Source organism: Pipistrellus hanaki (genome assembly GCF_964339955.1).
Source record: "Pipistrellus hanaki genome assembly, chromosome: 11".
In the NCBI taxonomy this organism is placed as follows: domain Eukaryota; kingdom Metazoa; phylum Chordata; class Mammalia; order Chiroptera; family Vespertilionidae; genus Pipistrellus; species Pipistrellus hanaki.
The window spans coordinates 25,282,673-25,306,329 of NC_140513.1; the positions used below are offsets into that span (position 1 = coordinate 25,282,673).

The window sequence follows — 23,657 nt, forward strand, 5'->3', positions numbered from 1 at the left end:
TTCTCTTTTGTCACTTCATGGAGTACACGAGTCTACGTGCAAATTGCATGAAAAAAAATGAGACACCAACTGCTATACCAAAGTGGGGAAAAATCGCCCTAGTTCAATTCACCAAACTGTTTCCAGCTCATACCTTATTTGTAAGAATTTGTGCCTAACAGGAAGCCCATGTGAGAGCTCTCAGCCCGCCTATGCACAGAACCATATAAAATACTGAAGCTGAATAGATATTCTTTAACTTTTTTTTTTCTGGGAGAATTTATAAAGATCTCTCCAGAAAATTACCAACATTTGTCCTAAAAAGTGCCTTCCTTGAGACTTACAGCAGCATTTTAGTATAAGCAATTTAGTGTGATACTTTTAGTATATTTTGTGTTAGACCTCCCATCTTTTCAATGCCCCATTTTGGATTCTTAAGTAATAGCAGACTGTTAGTTTCCTTGTGTGGTAGGTAGACACATAGATTTATAAGGAGACTTCCGCGTCATGATTTCCCACTAGAAATATTTTAATCATTTAAGAGGGAAATTATTTTCTTGTCTATGCTCATAAGCTCCTCATATCAACTGGGTATGCCAAGTGGCTTTCATCTGACTAAAAATAAATCAGGGACATCTTTTCTTTTTCTTCTTTTGGAGACTTTTTTTTTTTTTTTTTTTTAGTCTATTGGCATTTAGTGTCTGAAGGTCTGGCCCCGACCTCCAGTACAAAGTTTAGCATGTTGGGAGGTGTCTCTGGTTATCACTAGACACTGGCACTGGCTGCAGGGCTCACCCCAAAGGCCTTTTGGACCCCAGCCCGGATTCTCTTTTCCATCTTACCCTGGGCTGAGTCCTGGAGGAAGCCAGCAGCAGAGAGCTCGTCCAGTTGCTAAAATTAGGTAATCAGCAGCAAATCTGAACGCCTATTAGAGCACAGTTTTATTTCAGGCATGTTTTCAAAACCAGGCTTTCTATTCCACAGTTCCATCTCCTCCCTATAAAACTTCACCTCAAAAAAAAAAAAAAAAAAAAAAAAAAAAAAGCCATAAAAAGCAGTCCAGCAGATTGAGGTATCTGCAGGCTCCAGGGGAAGTGCCCCAATCCTGCTGTGATCCTCTGCTAAGGCTCTGACTGACGTTATTACAGAAAAATGGAGAAGGAAGTAAGTGAGAACATTAAAGGGCCTACTTATAGGCTGGCTTCCCTTCTGTTCAGCTTTCTGATCTGCGTCCAAAAACTTAAAGAACTTAACCTGTGCACTTACTCAAAATCGCTCGAAAGTAGCTTCCTCCACATCCCAATACTTCATGGAATCAAATTATATCACATTAAAATGTTATTAGTTGGAGACATATTAGATAAACGCAAGTCTAGGCTGGTGCATAAATATTTAAAGCTCACATTACACAGAAATATCAGAAGAAAAAGGGCGGGGAGAGCTAACAGTTCTTCGTATAAATATGGCTAGACATAAAGCATCCTACATGTAATTTTCTTGAGCAGCATATGATTTTATGACTTTGACAGAAATTATGACATTGTTAAATTTCAAAGAAAATATAAGAAATAAACTCATTTACACTTGTTTTCAATGTTAAACAACCAGAGGGCCCTTGAATCTTTTCAATGCTTCCTTTTGGATTCTTAGGTAATAGTGGATGGCTGGGATGTGTTGGCAAATTTTAAATATAACCGACTGCCTATTTCCCATATTCATATATTTTAATGTAACTCCAAGAGAGTGAATTTTATCTCAAAATTCTTCAAGAGCTTTCTTCAAATCATCTCTGTGCATATGTTTACGGCATACCCTTGATGTCCCCCACATAGGTACCGGTGTGCTGGAGGCCGGTCATGGAACTGAATTGAATTACTGGATTTGAGTTTAAATGAATCCATCTAAGAGACCCAGGTCTGCGCTTTTTGTGGCTTCTCTCAATGACTTGTAATTAAAGCAAGAAAGGCAAGAAGGTAAAACAACAATCACCCACCATGAACAAACACCAGGTTCCCGAACATAGCCCCACCGAATGTTCCAGCGGTGCCCGGATATTTCCGGAGGGCCTGCCGCTAGCACATGGTGCTCCAGCGAGCCAGTGCTCGAAGCCCTGTATGCGCAGAGGACCCTACTGGCAGCAGAGATGGATGCTTTGAGCCAAACCATTCCTCAGCCCCTTTCTGCCCAGGCCGGCGACCAGCCTGGGTTGCGCGCTTTTTTTGCGCTCTGCGCCCGGGGAGATGTGAGTGAAGCGGCTCCCCCATCCACCTGGGCGCCAGCCCTCAGCACACCCCAAGCTTGTACAGAGAGGGACCTACTCGCCGGGACTCGGTGTCCACCCTCAATCCTGACCGGTTCAGATCCAGCACAGGAAGCGGGGCGGGGCGGGGCCGGGCTTTAGGGGCGCCACCTGCCCAAGGTGCGTGCCACGTGGCCCTCCCTGCGCGGACCCCGAACCCCGCGTGTCCAGCTGCGGCCTCAGCCGCTCGCAGAAGCGGGCTCCCAGCTTTAGGGCGGGGCCTCCTTCTCGCCCGCCGCCTGGACGTCGGCTCCCACCCCACTGTCAGCCCGGAGCCCCCAGGCCAGGGTCGTTCATGTTCACCGTGGCTTCTCCCAGGACCGCGGTGGCCCAACCTTTGCTGGATTCCAGGCGGGGTGTTTCGGGATGGGGTGAGGGCGGGGGTTGGGAGCCTGGCCAGAACTGGGGGTCCAGGGTCCCTGCGTCCTGGAGTCCTCGGGTGTCTCCTGGCCGAGTCCAAGAGCCCCCGACCTAGGCTTCTGGCTTCGAGACTGCAGCCTCCCTCTCCCCAGATTGCAGCGGCCGAGGCCGGAGGGAAGCTCGAGTCCTGCCCAGGCCAACCCCTTCTGCGACTCTTTTCTCTTCCTGTCACTCTGCTCAGGGTCTCTGCCTTCTCCCGCTCAGAGAAGGCCAGAGCGTGCGGGGGACCAGGGGAGCTCCGCACCGGCCCCTTCCCTGCGCCTCCAGCCTGCCTCGGTGCTGTCCCTCCTCAGTGCTGTCCTCCACTCTCCCCATGTCCCTCCCCTATAGATTCCCCCTCCCCTCCCCACCCCCGCATTCTCTGGCCGGTTTAGCCAGCATGTCTTTCTGCCTCTGAATGTGTCTCTTCTCTCCCTGGTGCAGCATTAAACAAACCCACGTGTATGGAGGTTCAGGTTCCGGCAGTGTGGACAGAGAGAGTGCCTCCGCTGCCTGTGGAACACACAGAGGGGGCACTCTGGTTTGGCTTCCCCTGGACCTGGTGCCAGCCAGGCCGCGGCTGCCAACGCGCCGGCTCCCCCTCTCTCTCATTCGCTGGCTGTGTGCGTCGGCTCGGCTCGGGGAGTGGATCCCTCTGTCTATATGGTTGCAAACCAGGGCAAGGCTCTCCAAACCGGGGAGTGGATCTCTCTGTCTCTGGTTGCAAACCGGGGCAAAGGCTCTCCAAACGGAAAGCTGAGCGGAGTTGGGTTTCTAGCATCCTAGGGCTGCGGACGAGCGAAATGGGGGGTGGGGGTGGGGCTTTTCCTGGGGTCCCCGCCGCCTCTCTGCTCCTAGAGTCCACGCACCCCTGGCGCCTGCCCAGTGGCTCTGGAGCCGCAGCGTCCATTCCGTGTGCTCCGAAGAGGTGTGCCACCTGCTCCGCGGCGCGGCGCCGGCCTCGGTCTCACGCAGCGGGAGACGGGGAGGTCAGGAGCACAGAAGCAAGAGGAGATGAACCCACAGCAGACAGGGCGGGCAGCAGACCCCGGCTGGGCCTGGGTATCCCGAGAGGAGGGAGCGGGCTCTGGGAATTCTGACCTGGAACCACGGGACCCCGGCAGGAGTGTAAGGGCGGGCGGGCGCCCCTTTGGGAACGCACACTTGTTTTGCTTTGGTCTGGAGCTCGCGAGTAGGATGCGACAAGGCGGCGGCACGGGGGTTAGGTATTTGGGAACCAGGCAAACCCACCATTCGTGATGCTTGGCATAATCCTTCGCCCTTCCTGGGCTCGGAACGGGAACGGAGGAATGTCCGGTGTTCTCTCCCTCACCTCAAAGCCCCGCAAAGCCAAAACGCACACGCCACACTCACCGGAGCTCCCGGCAAACACAAACACTAAAAAGCCAGCGCAGGAAAACATAAACCCGAATCCCCATCCAAACGCACGGCTCGTTAAAAAAAAAAAAAAAAAAAATCGAAATCGAAAGAAACAACACACACACACACACACACACACACAAAATTCACCTAACACAACACACACAAACGACACCCACTGGTGTAAACATCAGAACCTATCAAAGTAGAAGGAACAGGCTTCAAACGACACACAACAAGACAACCTATAAGAAACAAAGTTTAAAACCCACACCCAAAATCAAAACCCACCCAAACGATCAAGACTCACAGAGCAAAGCCCAATAAAATGAAATCCACGAAAAAAACAACACGCAAAACACCAAACAAAAGACTCACACATAATTAAAAAAAAAAAAAAAACAACTCCCAGAAAATAAAACCAAACAAACCCTCCAAATAGAAAAAAAAAACAAAACAAAAGGAAACCCCACCGACCCCCACCCCCACCCCCGGGTGAACTGTCAGGTCCGGAAGGGCTTTTGATCTCTGGGTGCGGGCAGGCCTCTCCCCGCGCAGCCCCCGGCGCGGGCGGGCGGGAAGCAGAGGCCGGCCTGCGGTGGGAAGAGGGGAAGAGCGCGGCGCTCCGAGATGCCCCCAAATCAAACCGCCGGGCAGGGACCCCGGCCCGCAGGCTGCAGAAAGGAGGCGGCGGAGGGTGACTGCGCAGACTAGAGGGGGGGGGGGGCTCCCGGGGAGTCCACGGCCACGTTTCCGATGGTGGCGAAAATCCGCTAAGCGATGTCCGGTGCCCGCCGCGCCCCCACCCCTGTCCTCGGGCTCTGGGCTCTTCTCCTCCTCCCTCCCCTCCCCCAACTAGGTTGCGCGGCCCAGCCTCGAGACCACCCCCTCCAAAACAAAACAAAACAAAACAAAAAACAACAACAACCCCCCAAAAAAACAAACACCCTCGCTGAAGACGATTCACTTTCCCGAAACTGCCATTGTCCGGCGGGCCAAGCGCCTTCTATGGAGCGCTCCTCCGCCCTGGAGAGCCGTGCCCCTCTGACCACCCCGCAGCCGCGGGACCATGCCGAGGGTTGGGGGGCTAAGGGGAGGGAAGGCTTGAGCCTGGGCCCAAGAGAGCGGGCTGGACATGCCACACCTCTGCCCGGCCTCTCTCGGGCTGGTTTCCCCTCTAGAGCCAAGTCCAGGGGCGCCGGGACCACGCCAGCCACGTCTCGGGGCTTGAGGGCAGAGGGATCCCATGCATGGGCCGGGGTAAGGTGTCCGGGACGCCTGTCCATCATCTCCAGGACCTCCCGAGATGGTTCTGCTCAGCCCGGGTGCCCCACAGCGGAGGGCCGGGTTTTATCTCCAGCATTGCACATCTTAGCCTCTGTGCTAACGGGCCAGGATGAGACGTGGTGTGGGCACAGCTGCGGCCAGGGGGCTGAGGGGGACCTGGAGGCTTCAGGCTTCTCTAGAGTTAGGGACCCAGCAATAGCCATAGCAGCTGCCAGTGAGGGTGGGGGTGGGGAGCTGGGAGCCCTGGGGGGCGGGCGCCGCCCTAGGGGTGAACCTGAGGAAACTGAACGCCTGGCAACATCGCCTGCTTTTGCACCCCCCCACCCCCCTTCCAAAGCACCTGCCTGGCAGATTGGTTAATTTCTTTAAAAACAAAAACCAGGCCTGCACACGCCGCCTTCGCAGCCGGGGCTGCACCCAGAGGGGTCACCGGTGGAGAGGGCCGCGAAGTCAAGTCGCAGGGGTTTGTCTGCAGAAGGTGCTGCCTGGAGGAGGCCGGGGCTCCAGGCTCGCCTCGGGTCGGTCGGCCCCTTCCCGTAAGTGCGCGGGCTAGCTAGCTCCCGGCTTTCTGAAACCTTCCTTCTCTCCTCCCCCACAACCCCTTATAAAAAGTCCGGGGCGGCGTGGCTGCGACACTGTTGCTCTCCGGGCCTTCAGCGCTGCTCCGGCCCCGGCCCGCCCCGTCCGGCCCGCGGAGCAGCCCCTGTGCGCAGCGCGGACCCCTCGCCCGGCTCCGGGGCCGGTAAGCGCGGGGCCGCACGCTGGGGGCGCGGCGTGTCTGGGGACATCTTGTGATGTTGGCGAGAACAGGACATGATCTCACATGGCGAGAAGCTCTTTAGTTCCTTAATCATTTCACGGTGCCTTCGGACGCTTTTTTTTTTTTCCACCTAAAACGTTTAGTTTCAGCTCAGTGATCAGCTGCCCCAGCTCGGCGGGGGAGCGGAAGGCTTGAATTATTCCGACCTGTGAGCGGCCCCTGACACCAAGGAAAGAAAAAAAAAAAAAAAAGGAGCACAAAAAAAAAAGTGGAAACTTTTCCCTCCCCTGTCCATTCCATCAAGTTCTGAAAAAAATCAAAATGGATTTAGAGAAAAATTACCCAGCTCCTCGGACCGGCAGGACAGGTAGGACCGCGATCCCCGCTCCAGGCGCGCTAACTGAACTTCGGGTCCCAGCTGGGTGCGGGTCCTCCCGAGCTTCGGCCCTGGGGGAGGGGGCCTCATTCTTTTTGGCAGGATGGACTGCCTGTCTGTCTGTGGCACGTTTGTGTGTCTTTTCACCAGTCTATGCACGGACTTCTGCACCATTCCAAGTGTCAGAGAATTTGCCTATTTTTCTTCCATTTCTGAGTATTTATGTTAGGTGTCCGTCTGGGGGTCTGAAAGTTTGGTTGGGTCTGTGTGTTTACATATGGGTTTCAGAGTGTGCAGGAGTGACAATGCGTGTGTGTGCGTGTGTCCCTCTATACCAGATTTTCAAATGTCTGAGCGTGTGTACTCATGAGTTTATGTGCCTGGGTGTCTTTATATTCACGCATGTGTTAGTGTGTTTATGAGTTGGTTGTTCCTGGATACTGTTCTTTTGTGTCCAAAATGTGTGTCATATATATAATTTGGATAAGTCTTTGAGTGTATATCTACTCTTTCTAAAGGTCTGTGTTCATCGGTCATATTCTAAGTAATTTTGGAAGTGGAGAAAGATGTGTATATGTCAACAGCTGTTCCCTGTGTACATGCCATATACACAAAAGTGCCAACCTCTGGGCACAGGGATGGGTCTAGGGCCTGTGGGGTTCTGTTGGGCTAAGCCTGTGAACAGGCTCAGGCCCCGTTCTATTAGGAGAACCAGGAGTAAAAGTGTGAATTCAGGAAAAGTCCTCGGGGCAGACCCTCAGTGTGTTGTGTGCACTGCTTCTCTCTGTGGGCACCGTTGAGCCTACCATTTGTAGAAAAAGGTCTCCAGCGGCAGGCACAGCATGGGCAGGTGAGAGAGCAGGCAAGCCTATATGTTAGTTGAGACATTTCTAGGGACCCCCACCTGCCTTTGCTTTCACCTAGACCAGCCTCTAACACCAGTGTGTGTGTGTGTGTGTGTGTGTGTGTGTGTGGTGTGCCCAGGTTTCCTCTGTGGGTGCCCCTCCAAAGGAGGGGAGCAGAAGGAGGGTGGACATGTGTGCCTCCTCTGGGCATCCAGTTCTGGTGCTGGTACGCAGACAGGCCTTTCTGACAGACCCAGGTGTGCCTCCCACAGGCCCAGGCAGTGAGGAGCAAGATGTGTTTATATCTGAGAGGAGGTGGCAGGCAGCGGGAAGCCTCTGTTTGCCCTGAGGTAAAAGCTGGGTATAGGAGCCTCTTCTTCTCCGTAGGCCAAGCGTGCTAACGCATGCCCTGGGCAAGAACTCCCTTTCCCCCATTCCTGTGGATCGATGAGCTCCCATCTGTTCCTCAGCCCTAAACATAGGTCAGAAAGCAGGAGATTGGTGATCTCATAGCCCAAACCCAGGACAATTCCCAGGGCTTAGATGCGTTTCCAAAACTGTGAGTGACGAGAAGTTGGGGCGGAAATGGAAGAGGCAGAATGGAAGAGGACCCCCCAGGTTGAGAGTGCAGGAAGGGAGACGCTCTCTGCTCTATCCCCACTTTTCCCTCTTTCCCCCAGTCCCTGAGGAGGTGGGACTCCCAGAGGTGCCTGTGCTGGGACAAGGGTTTGTTTGTGTTGGGAATGGGTGAGTGTGCGGGGGGGGGGGGGGGGGGGGGGGGGGGGGGGGGGGCTGGCCCCTGCTGCCTTTTCCAAGGAGCTGTCTACAAAGAATGTAATTCATGGCAGTCGATGGGATCTTTGATTAGTTCAATCGCCTGAATAATCGTTTAATCAATAAAGCATTTCATTCCTCATGGAGATGGGTCTGGGTGGGCCTGGGGAGGGGCAGTTAGGCTGGCCAGAGTTGAAAGTTCTAAGAGCCACGCCCCCTCTTCACTGACGGGTTGGAGAAAGGGCCCCTGTCCCAGGTAGCTGGGAACATCTCAGGTGACACTGCCCTTCAGCTTGTCTGCCCCAGCCTGGGCCTCACTAGGGAAGAGGAGAGCCAAGAAGCAGTACAGGCTGGGGGCATCCAGGTCTTGTTTTGGGGTTTTTACGTGGACTTCCTCCCGCTCCTAACTTTGAGGCCTTTTATGGGCCTCTTGACCTCCCTTTCCTTCCTTCAGAACCATATTCCATTCTGTCGCTCGATCTCAGTTCCCCGTCCTATACAAGGGGGAAGGAATCCATGCCCTTCTAGCTTTAAGCACAAGATCGGCTGAGGTCAACCTTGAGCAGGGAGCCACTTAAAGATTTCCTTGTCTAGTTTTTTTTCTTGTGATACCAAAAAGGAAAATCAGGTCCAGAGAGGGGTAAGGACTTGTGGAGGACTTTTCTGACCTCTGACCTCTCATTTCTGCTGGAGGTACAACACCTACCTCCCCAATACCCGCCCCCCCCCCCCCCCGCCTCTTGCCTCCATGGGCATCCTTGGAGAAAAACTATAATTGGGCAAGCCAGCTGCTGTGCTAGTTAAGGCTCCCCAAGGCCAGAGAGACCAGGATAGGTAATGGCACCAAGCCCTCCAGTCTAGAATGAGGCTATGAATGACGACAATATTCTCTACCCCCCACCCCATCTTCATCTTTCAGAACCTTGAGAGGCCTCATTTCAGGGGTTCTTCTCCCCATTAGATTCATGGGGAAACTGAGCTCTAGGAGAAGGGCCCCACCGCCTAAAGTCTTTAGCCAGAGAAAGGCAGTCCCAGAGGTGCCCGGCAGCGCCTGGCCTTTGGTGTGCGCTGGTAACGAAAAAAAAAAAAAAAAAAAAAAAAAAAATCCTCACAGAGACCATTGGCATGGTTCTCGAGAAATCTGGTTCAACTCTTCCCTTTTGTCACTCACTCCCAAGATTCTTACAGATGGACCTGGGCCAGGCATAGCAGACCCCTGACCCAGGAGCAGGCATCAGCTCTGACCCCTGGCGTCCGTTGTTGTTTCTTTTTGACGTTTTTGAAATGAGGATTAGGGAGGACCCGCCCAGTTAGGACAGCGATGGCTGTCACCTCTGCCTGAACTGAACGGAGCAGCCAGTCTGAGCCCTGGGCGCCTCGCTTTGCCTGAAGCAGGAGCAGGGAAACGGGCTGGCCTCGGCTGCGGGAGGTGATCTCAGGCCTGCAGAGCTGTGGCAGCCGGCGCCGCGGGGCGCAGGAGGAGGGGCTGCGCCCCGGTCAGCGGGGAAGCGGGAGGGAATGTGTCCGAGTGAAGCCAGGTTGAGTGGCTGAGGACTGAGGGGGTCGTTTCTCTGAAGGCGTTTTGGCTTCTCAAACATTGTTTTCCATGGGCTTTCTTTCAATAGCAAACTTCCAACGGCAATTCCATTTACATAAATTGGGTTTCTTCCCGGAAGGATTCGTCCCAGGTCTCCTGCCTCCAGCGCTTCGTTAGCTCAGGGTCCAGCCCAAAGTCCTGCTGCGGGGAAGCGGGGTGCAGGGGTGGGAGATTTGGGGGCGGGGGGGGGGGGCGGGGACGGAGGATGAAACCACGAGACTGCTGCGCAGAGCGAGGCCCGGCCGCCTTCAGGGTGGCGGCGTGGAGACCCGTTCCTCGCTCCTCCAGGACCCAGACTCGCAGGCTCACGAGCTTCCGGAGGCTGGGCCGGGGCGCGGAAGCCTGGCTTGGCCATGGGGTCGCTCTGAGCCGTCGTTCGGTGGTGTAAGGTTGGGCAAGGTGGCCAGGATGCCAGGTCTGGTGATGCCTCCTGGCGTTAGAAGTTCCCGGAGGCCGTGCACTACCTCCGACCCAGAGGGAGGCTTCCTCTGACCTCAGCGCGCTCGGCGCGATAGGAGCTGCCCTGGCCAAAGAGGTTAGGCAGCCTGACTCTGTCCTCCTCTGCGAAATGGGAATCGGAGCTATTTCTGTTCCGTCCCACCGCGGCAGCGCTCCAAGGACTCTGTCCAGGCCTCCCCAGTGGGAAGGAAAGCCGCCTAGCTGGGTGCTTTGATTTGGTACCGTATCCTTGTGCCCCTTCCCGAACGCCCGCCATCCTGCCATCCTGAGAGTGGCTCTGGAGGGACCCTTATGAGAAAAGGTGCCCGGCTCACAGCCTTTCCTCCAGCCCTGTGTGACCTTGGACAAGTCGCATCCCGCCTCAGCCTCAGGTCCCGCATCTGTAAAATAGGGACAGTTTAGCCTCAGGGCCCTATTAGCTCAAATGCTTTTTAAAACCTGGGTTTCCAGGCCTGAAATGAGCGGGGAGTGGGGGTCCGGGGGAGGAGGATGGAGGTGGAGATGTCATTTGCTGCATCCCTCAAGGCATCCTCACCCCACCCCTGGCCCCTGCCTCTCTTGTGGGAACGCAGAGTCGCCCCTTTGAAGAAATCTAGTCACTTTCAATCCACCATCGTGTCGCGAAAGCAGAATCCTTAACTCATCCTGGTATCTCTGCGCTGTTATGATCTTTGTGTGTGTGTGTGTGTGTGTGTGTGTGTGTGTGTGTGAAGATCCAGACAGGCCGGGCTCCAGACAAAGAAGAGATAATGCCACCACCCCACTTCCCTGCACCTGAAATCTTCTGACCCCCAAGAGGCTCGCCTGAGACTGTTTCCTGCAGCTGTGCCTGGAAGGGGGTGGGGACGGTCAGCGCAGGAAACTTAACTGCGGTTCAGGGGCAGCTGGGTCTGGGACAGGAACGGAAGGTGGGCTAGGGGACTGACCCAGTGTAGGGGTGTGAGAAAGGGGGCAGAGGTAGAGAGAGGGGAGACCGAATGACCTGGGAGTTTTCTCAGAGTCAACCTGTGCTCTGTCCTCCTTACCAGTCCAGGTCTGGCGTGGGCATCCCAGAGCCCCTGTGTTGTTGGATTTATGTTTAATATGAGAGGATCAGTGCTTTTGAATGCACAATGGTGGGACTTGGGACTCTTCCCGTGAGCTGCTGGCCCAGGAGAATCTTCAGTGTTTCTGCCAGGACCCTGGCATAGGTAAGCGCTCACAGAACTATTGCCTCCTGGGTATAGACAGCCTGCCCCATGCTTCCTTTTCAAAGAACAGCTCCGTTGGTTGTGGCCCCAGGTTCTCACACCCCCTTGAGAAACTGGGACTCCTTGGTCAAAAACCCCGCCTTTCTAGACCAGGAAGGTTTTGTTATAAATTCCCCTGGAGAGGGAAGGTCAGGTCTTTTCAACAGCTGAAAACTGCAGCAAGGTAGCATGCCTAGTGTGGCTTGGCAGGGACCTTGCAGATAGAATGAACCCACCCACCCACCAGCTTCAGGGACCCTCATTAGCACTGGACCGGTGTGGGTTCATTCAGTTCCCAAGAGGCCCTGCGCCAGATGTGGAATTGCCCCTGTGGACAGAAGGCTCCAGCTGCTCGGATAACTAGACCCCAAAGCATCCGGCAGCTCCTGGCCTGGAGTTGAAAAGAGGTTCTCAGGGCTCAGGTGTTTGGGCAACCCAATCCAAAGCCTCAGATAGCCTCTTCTACAGGAGCACCCTGATTATCAACTTTAAAGGAATGTGACAATTTTTCCCCCAACTCCATGTCTCTGCCTTTTGGTTATCTCAGATTTGGGAGCGCCTGGGGTAAAAAGAAGGAGAGGGGTGGACGAGGAGGTAGCGGCTTAGTAGGCACTACTTGATACAATTATGAAATATTTCCACCGGCAGGAGTTTCATTAAAGACCACGTAAGCCAGTTCTGCCCATTTTGCAGGTGAAAAAACTGAGAACGGGGCAGATGTGCCCACGCGAGTCTGTTGGTGCTTAGATTGAAAGCCGGTTCTCTATTGTACTCGTCTTTCTCCAACATCCGTTTTGTGTGTGTGTGTGTGTGTGTGTGTGTGTGCGTGTGTGTTTTCTGGAGACTATTTCCCCTGCCTTGGCTGCCCCCAGGCCTTCAGGGTACTTCAGGGTCTCAATGCCGCACCGTGGAGGGCAGGCTCCCTGAGGATGTGCCACGGGGACTCTCCAGGCACTAGGTGGGTTCCCTCCCCCTCCCTCCCTCCATCCCGGCTTCACTAGGCCTTCGCGCTGCGCGCGTTTGTCAATGAACGTGGCGCCGCTGCCTTGGCCCCGCCTCCCATTCTCTCCCATTGCCCAAGCACCCGCTAACTAGGCGGAGCCTCCCGGGTGCTCAGCCAATGGAGCGGCGTCTCGGGCCAGGGCCGGCTGCCCCCGCTCTGATTGGCTCGGTGAAGCGTGATTGGCATGTGAGCGCCCGCCCCGCCCCCGCCCGGAGGGAGGCTGAGCCCCGGGCGGCGCTGTCCACACGCAGCGGGTCCTGAAAGCGGCTCCGGGGCGGCGCAGTGGCGCACTGTGCGCGCCGAGCAGGCGAGGGCTAGCGCCCGCGGCGGCGGCGGCGGCGGCGGCGGCAGCAGCGCGGGCAAAGCCGACAGCGGCTCCACCTCAGCACCAGGAGTCCCGGAGGCCCTGGCGGCGGAGGGGACCTTCCGCTCGCTCCTCGGTCCCTTGCTCCACGCCTGGGGCAGGCGCGGCAGCCGTCCCGGAAGAGGCAACCGAAAGACAGTAGAACGAGACCCTCCGAGAGAGGGCGGCGGGGCTGCAAGAGGAGGGCGTGAGGCGAGGCGGAGATTGTCGCTGTGGTCCCTTCTCCTGGTCCCAGCGATGGGGGGAAAGCGGGAGCCGCGGGAACTTTGAAGGCAGCGGGTCCCAGGGTAATGCGGGCTGCAAGCTCGCCGGGACTCCGGAGTCTCGTCCCCAACGTCAGCAGCGGAAACGTCTGCGAACCCCGCTGGGCCCCTTGCACCGCCGGAGAGGAAGTTCTTTGCAACTTCGTGGGAGACGTCGGAGAGGCGGGCGGAGAGAGGCTGAGGCTGCAAGTAGGAGCCCCCGAGACCTAGAGAAGCAGAGAGACAAGAATACACCGAATACCGAGGGGCCGAGGGGAGGCTCCGGAGGCGGCGAGGCCGCGGAACCAGCCTGGCAGCCCCCGGGCTTCGCTGCTCCTTGAGTAAAACCAAGTGCCGTGCGCCCCGCAGGCCTCCTCAGCGCCGCTCCGACCGGAGGCCAGGGGCGCCGGCCGGCCGCCCCGGAGACGGGGGGTCCCTACGCCATGCCCCCGAGGCTGCGGGCGCCTCGGCTGCAGCTACCCCTATTCGGGTCCGGAGCCGCCGCCTGAGCCAGCCCGGGGAAGGAAGCCACCAGGAGGTGGGCGCCCCACTTCCAGCCGGAGTGCACGAGCGCGCTTTCCCGCCTCTAGGAGCAGCTCTCGGCCGTCTCCGATCTCCGGCCGGCCGGGCGGCCCACAGCAGTGCTTTCTGAGCTCCAGCTCCACAGTGCCTGGCCCGGCGGCGGCGGCGCGGCTTGGTAGCCGCTTTGGGCAGCCCCTTGGCGCCGGGGAGGCGGCGGCGTGGGCCGGCCTGCAGTCTGGAGCGCCCCGATGGAAATACACTGTAAGCACGACCCGTTTGCATCCATGCATAGTAAGTAGGCGGCGAGCTCGCTTCTCTCCTCTCACTCTCCGGCCCGGGGCGGGGTTGGGGTGCCGGACGACGGGGGCAGGTGCTAAGGCCGGTAGGACCCAGGACTTGTGTTAGCCGCGCAGACAAGTTTGCAAAGTGCAGGGCTTTCCAGGCAAGGGATGTGGAAAAAAGTGCCTGGCCGCCTGGGCCCGGAGCACCTGGCACCGGGAGTCCCGTCTCCACCAACGCCTAACGTAGGCAGCAGCGAGCAGCAGCTTTTTCTGCAGCCTTCCGGGGGCCCTGGCAGCGAATTCTCAGAGTGCTGGGGGGAGAATCCTGGCCGGCACCTGGAGAGGCCTCCGGCTGGACCAGCTGGAGGGTACCAAGTTGTAGCGAAAGGTCGGTCAGGCTGACTCTCAGACAGCGCCCCACACACCCAAACCCGGATAGCGCCTTTTTTTCAAACAGGGCTTGGAGGGAAAAGGGGGACCCCAACCAGTGCCTGTGTGCTTCTAGGTGTGAAGGAAGAGGTTGAGAGACAAGCGGGACCTCCGTTCCAGAGCTCCAAAGGCGTTCTGGAGTTGAGTGGGATTTGAAAAAAAAAAAAAAAATCAACCAAGTAGAGGTCCCTGAGCTGAGCTTCTGCTTAGAAGCCGCCAGCCCATCCACAGACCTTTAAAGACACCATCCAGTCCTCCTCTGCAGGACGCTTGCCTTACGATGACTTCTCCCCTTAAAAAAAATAACAAAAATGAAGAAGCAGCCAATTAGTCACCATCCAGGCGCTCCTCCGCTTTCCAAAGACGCCGCCGAGCGTGTAGGAGACGGGAAGGGTCATTTTGGGGCGCGGGCGAGGCGGGTGGCCCGTTGCCAGACCCGCCGGGATCTGCCAGTCCCTTTAGCATAGCCTCCCTGTGGGATGCGCTTCTCTCACGGCGAGTTAGCGCCGGATTAGATTCGGAGATTTCAAGGAAATACCAAGTGGAACGAATCGCGTTTCCCTTCTTCTTCTGCGCGCTGCAGAGCTGGGCCGGAACCAGGCGCCGGGCTTGGGCGGCATCCAGCCGGTGCCCAGCTTGGGTTCCCCACGGGCCCGCAGGTCATAGGGTTGCTCCCCGGCTGGGAGTCCTCCAGCAAGCCAGCTTCTCCTCCAGACAGCCCCAAATCCTGCTTAACCAGCCGTGGGTCCCCTGTTTAACAAAAGGCAGGCAGAGACCCGGCTGGAGAGAAGGCGAGCTTCCCTGGGCGAATTCGTCCTTTTTCTCCCGGAGGGCGGCCGAGTGGCCCGGTAGGCAGAGAAAGGCTGATGGAGGCCATAGGGGCTGACTGCCCGCAGGTGTTTCTCTTTGTGTCCGGCTCCCCAGTCGGAGTAATCCACCGGAGCCTTGCGTGGGGAGGAGGCTTGCGCAGCGAAGCCATTTGCTCCGGTCCCAGCCCGAACGATTCCTCTTCCTCTGGGGCCTGTGCCAAAACAGTTTCCAGTCCGTGGTGACCCCAGCGCCCCCCACAGCCCTCTCCTGAGCACACTTGAGCTGGGCTCGGGAGAGGCTCTGATCTCACAGAGGGAGCCAGAAAACAAACGAGTTGGGGGGTCAATGCTCTCTGGTAGGCAAGCTCTTAGCTCAGCCGAGACAAAATGGGGAGGGCTGACCCCTGCACTTCTCTCCTTGGGGATGGGAGAGGGGGGAGATCAACAGACCCTCACAGCCTCCTTCTGCCCAGAGGGGTGCCCCAGAGATCTTGCACAAGCCCTGGGAGAGAGCGTCAGACTCGGTGATCTTGAGGGTGGAAAAGGCAGCTACTTCCAGATGTTGTTAGCCAACCGCTAATGCTGCGTATCTGTCCCTCCTGGTCCTGGCCTTCATTTGCCCCCTGGAGAGTGAGTGCTCCCTCCTCCCATCTTCAACTCCCTGGCAGCATGGGTGGGGGCTGGGCCCCAGACAGCCTAGCTTCCAGGGCCTGCTGGATTCAGATGTCCAAAGCTCTTTGCTTGCACAATGTATACATACCCTCCAGGGCCTCAGTTTGTGGGTGATTGGAGGTGGGGAGTGGGGTATGCAGTAGACCCCTTAGAGATCCCTGAGTTAGTAGGGGCTCAGACCAAGTCTGATCTCCTCACCTCCCTTCTTGGCCCTGGTCAGTTTCACACTCCTACCCTCTCTCCCTGCTCCATCAGAACAGGACAGCTTTGTGTGGGAGAGATTAGATGGTGTGTGGGGCAGGGGCAGGCACTGCCTGGAAATGGGCTTCAGAGTTCCCCTGCCCCCACCCCTTATTCCAGACTCATCACTCTCATCAGCGCAACCCTCCCCAGATGTTTCCCTCCCCCAGGTATGCTTACTAGCTATAAAGCACTTTTATAACCAGTCTCCTACTTGAGATTTGTCTAAACCTTTAGGCACACCCATTTTATAGAGTATGATACTGAGGCCAGAGAGACAAAAGGACTGATAGGAAGTTCACAAGGGCAAACCTGGAGCTGGTTTTTTGGGCCTTCAAGGATTAACCGAAGAGGAGGGTGAGGGGCTTAGGTTCCAGAAAGAGAAGAGTGGAATGTCTGGGTGGGTACACACATGTGCAAGGTGCTGTGTCTGGTTTGAAAATTTCTGTATCTATGGCTTGACTGTCAATGTGTGTCAGCATCTGCCTGTCATTTAAGAGTCCATTCATGAAATGTCATCCCTGCTCTTCCCTGTGTTCCTCTTGGCATGTTTGTGTGTCCCTTCATTCATTCCCTCAGGTACCCCTAAGAGAAATTTCATTAGCTCTCTAAGTCTTGGAGTGAAAGCTGGGACTGAGACAGCAGAGGCCCTCTCTCAAAGACCCCATGCCCAGTCTAGGGTGTGGACAGGGCCCTGGTGGGAAGCATGTTCTTATCTGGGCCTGAGGAGCATCTGTGGGGGCCGGCCCTTCCAGACCAGAGCCACAAAGGCCCCGGGGGCATCTGCAATTCAACCATTTTTCTCTCCCGGAGCCCCTTCCTTTGAACTCTTTTCTGCCAGTCCTGTGGGGGCAGGGCTGTTTCCCTTGTATCTGTGTCTGTTTCCTGGTCTTTGCCTTGAGTTGTTTCCATCTATCTTTGTGTCAGTCCCTCTGTAAATTCTACTTGGCCCCAAAAAGAGTAGCTGAGTCCGTGTGGGGAATGAATGCACCCTCTATGGGATGAACTCTCTCCCAGCTGGAGTCCATAGGAAGTAGAGGCTGGACTTGTGTTCTGTCAGATGCAGGGCTGAACCTAGGGTTCCAGAAAATAACGGTCCCCCCCCCACCCTTCCCCTTCACAGAAGTACCCAGCCCTCCATTCCCCTTCACTGGGGAATCTGTCCTCCCCTTTTCCTTCTGGTCTCCTTGCTTCCCTCTGTGCGCCATACTCACCTTTCTTTTCTTCACCTGTTTTGGCTAATCCATTCCATTTTCTCCTCCTCTGCCTTCCTAACTTGAGGCTTCCTTTCCAGTCTCTCGTATCTTGCTGTTTGTTCCCACTCTTTGCACCTTTTCCCTTAATAGCTCACTTTTCCTCTTTTCTTTTCCCATCCTGCCTCCTCTCTCTCAGGCATCTAGTTTTATTTCTTTCTAATCTCAGGGTAAGCGGGAGACATTGCCTTCTCAGATCACAGTTGTAAATCACCCCCCTACCACCCTTGAAATGCTCTATATAGCAGGGGTGGGAAACCTTTTATTCTGCCAAGAGCCATTTGGATATCTATAACACCATGTGCAGGCCATACAAAATTATAAACTTAAAAATTAGCTTGTTACTTGGACAAACATTTAATTAATTCACCCCCTAACGTCTTAGCAGGGCCAGACCAAATGATTTTTCTGGCCTTATACGGCCGGGGGCCCAGACATTCATTCCCCACCCCTGCTTTATTGGATAGGACTATGACAGAGGCAGAGAGAGCTAAGTGAGTTTGGGTTTTTTTCCCAGGGATCCCAGATTACCCGGGTCTGGTGTCAGCTGCGGACATGTGGATCAGACTCTGGACAAGTATCGGTAGCCTAGTCTTTGCGGTCAGGAGCATAGGGCTTGCTGTCACTTAGAGTTTCCATGATACAAGCGGCCCCCAAAGCTCACAAATGTCTTACAGAGCTGCTCTTGAACTGCCCTGAAGGTTGGCATTGTGTTTTGGGCAGAAAGTTTAAATTACCAGCGGTATAGGGAACAGGCTATTGCAGATGGGCCACAATGCCTAGACTGACAGGTTATCTTAAAAGTGTGCTGAGGGCTTTTAGCTTCCTTTTTTGTCCTTTCTGATGAGCTTGTACCAATTTTGAATTTACTTTCTTCTTAAATCCAGCCTGTTCTTGAAAGATCCATACAACCTTTTTTTTTATTAGATGCTCCCAACCCCAGAACAAAGCTTTCTTAAGACCCTTGACCAGCGGTGGCTACGTCTTCCGATTTTAGATGAACGAAGCAATCATATTCCTAACGGCAAATATCCTGTATGAGATAGCTTTTCCTTTTCTTGTGTCTGGGGTGTTTTAGAACAGTCAATACCAACTAAAATTCATTTTGAAAATCAGAGAGAAATTCAGCTTAAAACTAGAATTTAGTACTGTTGTTATCTATAAAATTGTATTTTTTTCCTTGAAATCAGCCTGAGGTTGGAAATTTGGGGAAATATCCAATTCAGACTCTTCCTGAGAAACTTCAGTGAATTGGTTTGGCATTTAAAAAAAAAAAAAAAAAAAAAAAAGGTTATGTTATGGATTCCCTTCCCCCGTCCATTTCAGATGTTGTTCATGAATCTGAATAGTAGTTGAATGCTAGGGAGGGGATTGAGAGCTGAGATGAGGTGGCTATTTTGTGTTTCAGAGTTGGTGTGTGTGTGTGTGTGTGTGTGTGTGACCTCCAAGATGCCCTGGCTTCCCTGGTATAGCCCAGTCCCAGGCAAGTCTCAGTTTAGTTTATTCCCCTTCCAGGCCTCTGAGCTGCCAGAAGCATTGGCAAATGCTTGAACTTCGCTTTTGGCTTTTGGCTTCAGAGATGTCAGTGGCTGGTTAATAACTACAAGGTCAATAATGTTGCTACCCTCTGTGTTTATTGGGATGGCGCTTCAGTTACTTGTATCCTTGTTTCCCTCCAGACGGACCCGGATGTAAGGAAGCTTATGGGTGGGGGAAGATACTTTCCCAGACTCTACTTGAAATTTGTCCCAGAGCCTTTGTAAAACCTGAATCCAGAAGCCTTCTTTATGTCCCCTGAACTAGCCCATAGCTGCTTGTCAATTGCAAAACACCCCACAAATTTTAGGGAAACTTCTTCTTAGTAAATCGTAGAGCAATAGGGTGAAATGAATGTGATCCTCCGATCCATTTCTTTTGTGTGCTCGGAGAAGGTACAGTGGTCAAATCTGCACATCAGCTTCATCTTTGTTTGTTTATTTCCCCCCACCTCAGTTTTATTGGGTATATAATTAAAGAAAGTATTTTTATCAAGGCAGTGGTTGGGTTTTGTCTCAGCACCACGCAGATACTATTAAAAAATTTAAAAAGTACGTAGCCCTTAATCAGATTGTTGATTAAAAAAAAAAATTCCCACCCCTGAGATCCAGGTTTATTGGGACAGTCCCTTTCACTTTTGAAGATACAGTATTTGTTAAAAGGAAGAGTTTTATTTTTAACAATGTCTTTAAATTTGATGTATTTTTAAAATGTATTTTCTCCCGGGGGCTTTTTCTTAGACCTCAGTATCATGTACATAGTAAGTTGTGTCCCTAGTATAGACTGAGGTCTTTCACATATTCCACTGTTAAAAAAAAAAGAATTGCACAGAAAATCCTAATAACTAAAGGAAGCATAGTATGCCGATGCTTGCCTTCATTAGCCCAATTGACTGGCTGAAGATTGACAAAGGCTGAGGCTAATTTTACAAAGCAATCTGAGGTATTAATGTAGTCTGCATGATCAGACTCCAGGCTCAAGATGTCCAGCTTGCAGCCATTTCTGATCTGAGGGGCTCTGGATGTTCCCGGCAGGACTTCTCCGTCTATGTGACTGGTTCTAACCGCCCTCTCCCTCACTTTCTGTTTCTAATCTGTTCCAGGACATGGAGGAGTGAATCAGCTTGGGGGAGTTTTTGTGAATGGACGGCCCCTCCCGGATGTAGTCCGCCAGAGGATAGTGGAACTTGCTCATCAAGGGGTCAGGCCCTGCGACATCTCCAGGCAGCTTCGGGTCAGCCATGGTTGTGTCAGCAAAATCCTTGGCAGGTAAAGGCAGGAGCTCCAGGTTTCCCTTGATCTTTAAAATAATGACCCAAAACGTGACCCAGCCGCTGTCCAGTGTGCCAGTGCCGCAGTGAGAATCATTGTGGCGCGTCACCCACACGCACAGCCCTTAAGAGTTTGCAAAGCCCTTTCGAGGCCACTCAGTTTAGAGTGGTGCTGGAAAACCCCAGTGACATGGGGGATGGGGACTCCGTCAGGAGGGATGGCATGTTTTCTGAACGCCTGGTAAATCATTCCAGACAACCCCAAGAGTAAGAGGTTCTTGAAAACTTCCCCTGCGCATTTTAGGTAAGCTCAGGACCTGGGCAGGGCTGGGTGGAAAATCCACAAGTTAAAATCACCAGAATGACCAGAGTTCAGTTTTTCATTTTAATGTTTTCAAAAAACACATTCCATTTTTACAAAGCCGTCTGTCATTTTTCGGTTTTGGACTGATAACATCAACCTCATGTTGGGCTACAGTATTTTTTTTTCTTCTTCCCTATGTTGTGTTTCTTGCATAGCGACAGGCATCCTAAGTATATATTCAATTAGAGGAGGAAAAAAAAAACAACCCCAAACAGACACCAACGCTCAAGTCTGACATTTGAAAGTTGCCACTTGACCCAGCGATTTGCTGCAAGCCAAATACTAACAACACTGATTCTCCCAGAGGGCGGTACAGCCTTTAGCCTTCGTGTTGATTTTCTGTGGCGAGCGAGACTCAGCCCCATCCCGGGAAGCAGCTTTGAGATGAGGAAGCAAACCTAGAGTGACTGGCTCAGATGTAGCCAGCCAGCCAGTACCCAGGCTGGGAAGAGAGCATACTAAGGATTCCCAGATCGTGGGCATTTCGCCATACCCCCAGACCAGAGCCACAGGTCTGTTGCCAGCCACGTGAAGTTGTTAGAGGTTTGCCCTGACAACGAGGAGCAGTCTCCGGGTATGGCTGTTCTGTGCTCTCTCAGGATTTCTCTCCCGGGTCAGAGAACAACCTTTGTCCTGTAGCTTGCACTATGGTTTGAGAACAGATGCCTGGATAGGAAATACATATTTTGAAGTATGTCAGTGACATTGGGACTTTTTGCTTGCCCTTTCCCTCCCATCTGCTGGAATTAAAAAAAATTATTTCAAATGAAAGGGGAAGGACAGTTGCTAACCTTGGGCCGAGGGGGGGGGGGGGGGGGCGGGGCTTGCTGGAGACCAAGAGAAAGTTTTAGGCCAGAGGTCTGAAAGGAAGCCCCTTTAGGGACCTTGATCCCTGAGTTTATTCCTCATTCGCCTGCCCATCTAAGGTCACTTCAGCCATGGAGGCTGTTTAGCACGCGGTAGCAAACAAGCACCAGACAGAATTCAAGGAGGAAGGCAGCACATCGGCCTTGGTATTCGTATCAGAAGGTGGTTTTCCTGAATAGACGACGAGAGTGAGAGTAGAAGAAAATAGAGAGGAGGTAGAGGAAAGAGAAAGAGAAAAACAAAACACAGCCCAAAACAAAGCGAAAAGAGAGTGATTAATTTAAAAAAGAGAAACAGGAAGAGAAATGAAGACAAAAATAGGAGGAGGACAGAAAATATTTTTAGATGATCTCAGCATCAGACTCCGAGTGCCAAATGGATCTTAGCTATCTTCTCGGGAAGCCTCTTCATTGTACAGAGGGGAGGAGAGAGAGAGAGAGAGAGAGAGAGAGAGAGAGAGAGACAGAGACAGAGAGACAGAGAGCGAGAGAGCGAGAGAGAGGGAGAGGAGTGAAAGAAGGCCTTTCCTTTGTTTTTTTGCTGAGACATCTTTGTTGAGCCGACATTTTACTTGCGATTTGAAATCTTCTCAGGGCAAGATGCTGAACCCTTCTCAGAGGGGGCCTCTTGCTGCCGGGTCCTCCTATTCCGGTGCCCGGGAGCCCTCCACATCTCCCCTCGAGACGGAAGGGGACAGGGACCTCCCCAGGCTCAGCTGGCAGCCTTCCGCGACCCCCGAATAGACTTGTCACTAGGTAGAGTGGCAACTTGGAAGTTACGCGCCGCTCCGGTGCCTGGCCGTTTAAGTTGTCAACAATAAATTGGAATTTCATAGCTCATTATTTTCATAACTAAGAACCACAGTGGACAAAATGTCACTCTAATTAGAACTGCCTTTTTAAGAAACAAGTTCAGCCCCTAAAACAGTGTGACTGGGAATTTCTGAACGAGGGCTGTTCCATCCACTGAGTTATTACTTATTTATTTTTGGTCACTAAAGGATTTGACGGGTGGCACACCGGGCGACAGATTGTAAAGAGCGTGTGGCGTGTGGCGTGTGGCGTGCAGTGGCCGTGGTTTTCGAGGCTGCCTGGCAAGACAGGCAGAGACCCCGGGGCTGGCAGAGACCCCCGCCATCTCGGGAAGGTGGCGGTGTGCCAGGAGTGTGGGCATTCAGTCCGCAGAGCTCCAGCGCCAGGCGGGCTTGAGAGGCACAGCCTGATGGCATGCGAGGCCCATTCAAATCCAGCCCGAAAGCCTGGCTGTTGTCTTCTTTCACGAGGGCCCGCCTGGGAGGGTCAGGCAACTGGGAACTGGGTGGCGTGTTCCATAGGAATAAACGCTCCAAGGATTTTAATCCGCAGCAGCACGTGCTCTTTATGTTTTGCAAAGTTTTTTTTCTTTTCTTTAAAAAAAAAAATTTTTATTGATTTTTTTACAGAGAGGAAGAGAGAGGGGTAGAGAGTTAGAAAGATCGATGACAGAAAAACATCGATCAGCTGCCTCTTGCACACCCCCTACTGGGGATGTGCCCGCAACCAAGGTACATGCCCTTGACCGGAATCAAACCTGAGACCTTTGATTCCGCAGGCTGACGCTCTATCCACTGAGCCAAACCGGTTTCGGCCAAAGTTTTTTCCTTAACCATGCTGCATTTCTGTCTTCACCACAGCCCTGCGAAGCAAGCAGGGCCAACATCCTCCCCGTAGTCTACAAATGGGATGCCTGGGGCCCAGAGAGTCTAAGTGAGTTGGTCAGGGTCACACAGCACAGTAGCGTCAGAGCCGCCGACTAGCATCGACACCCCTTGGCTCTCACACGGATGCTCCTTGCTGTTGGTTGCCATGTGCTGTTGGCGCTGCTCATCTGTTGCATGTAGCCGGGTGACTTCTCGTGTCAAGAGCATAGCCTTCTTGGGTGGGATGAGCGGAGAGCCCGAGCTCTGCCACCCCAGCCATGCAAGCAGGACAAGTGCTGAGGGTGGGGGAGCTTCATCCGGCCTCCTTTTCAGAGGTGCTGCCTGAATACTGCAGCTCCACTTAACTAATGTATGTTGAGTATCCAGCACAAGGTTGTCCGTGTGTCTGTACTCCTTGCCCCATGAGGGTAACTATTGAATGACTGGGTGAATAAAGGGGAAAAAAACAAAACAAAACAAAAAAACCGTGATAAAATTCCTGGTAAACAGTGAAGCTTTCGGCAATGGCAAGGGATTATTATTACTATCACTATTATTTACATTTTTATAACCAAAGCAGCAGTGTGCCCTCATGGGGGGGAACTCCAGATTCAAAGTCAGGTTTACAAGGTGGGGCTGCCCCTAACTTCCAGAAGGAAACGGGATTAAGTCACGTAGTCTTCTGATCATTGGTTTCCTTTCTATCAGTCCCTACTGGCCTCTCAGGATTGGTGTGAGGATCA

The 23,657-nt window shown here is 53.6% G+C and overlaps 1 protein-coding gene across 4 annotated transcripts in view; it reads left to right on the plus strand.

The window, feature by feature from the left end:
• Positions 1-6,288: 6,288 nt before the first annotated feature.
• PAX5 (paired box 5) overlaps positions 6,289-23,657 on the plus strand; it is a 144,622-nt gene continuing 127,253 nt past the window's right edge. Inside the window, exons 1-2 of one of the 4 annotated variants that reach the window (XM_084898762.1) lie at positions 6,289-6,471; positions 19,838-20,003. In XM_084898762.1, the coding sequence (XP_084754888.1) occupies positions 6,426-6,471; positions 19,838-20,003 (212 nt within the window). In that variant the 5' untranslated portion in view covers positions 6,289-6,425. Of the gene's footprint in view, positions 6,472-12,462; positions 13,807-19,837; positions 20,004-23,657 lie in introns of those variants that run through there. The other 3 variants (XM_084898763.1, XM_084898764.1, XM_084898765.1) reach the window with 3 other exon arrangements.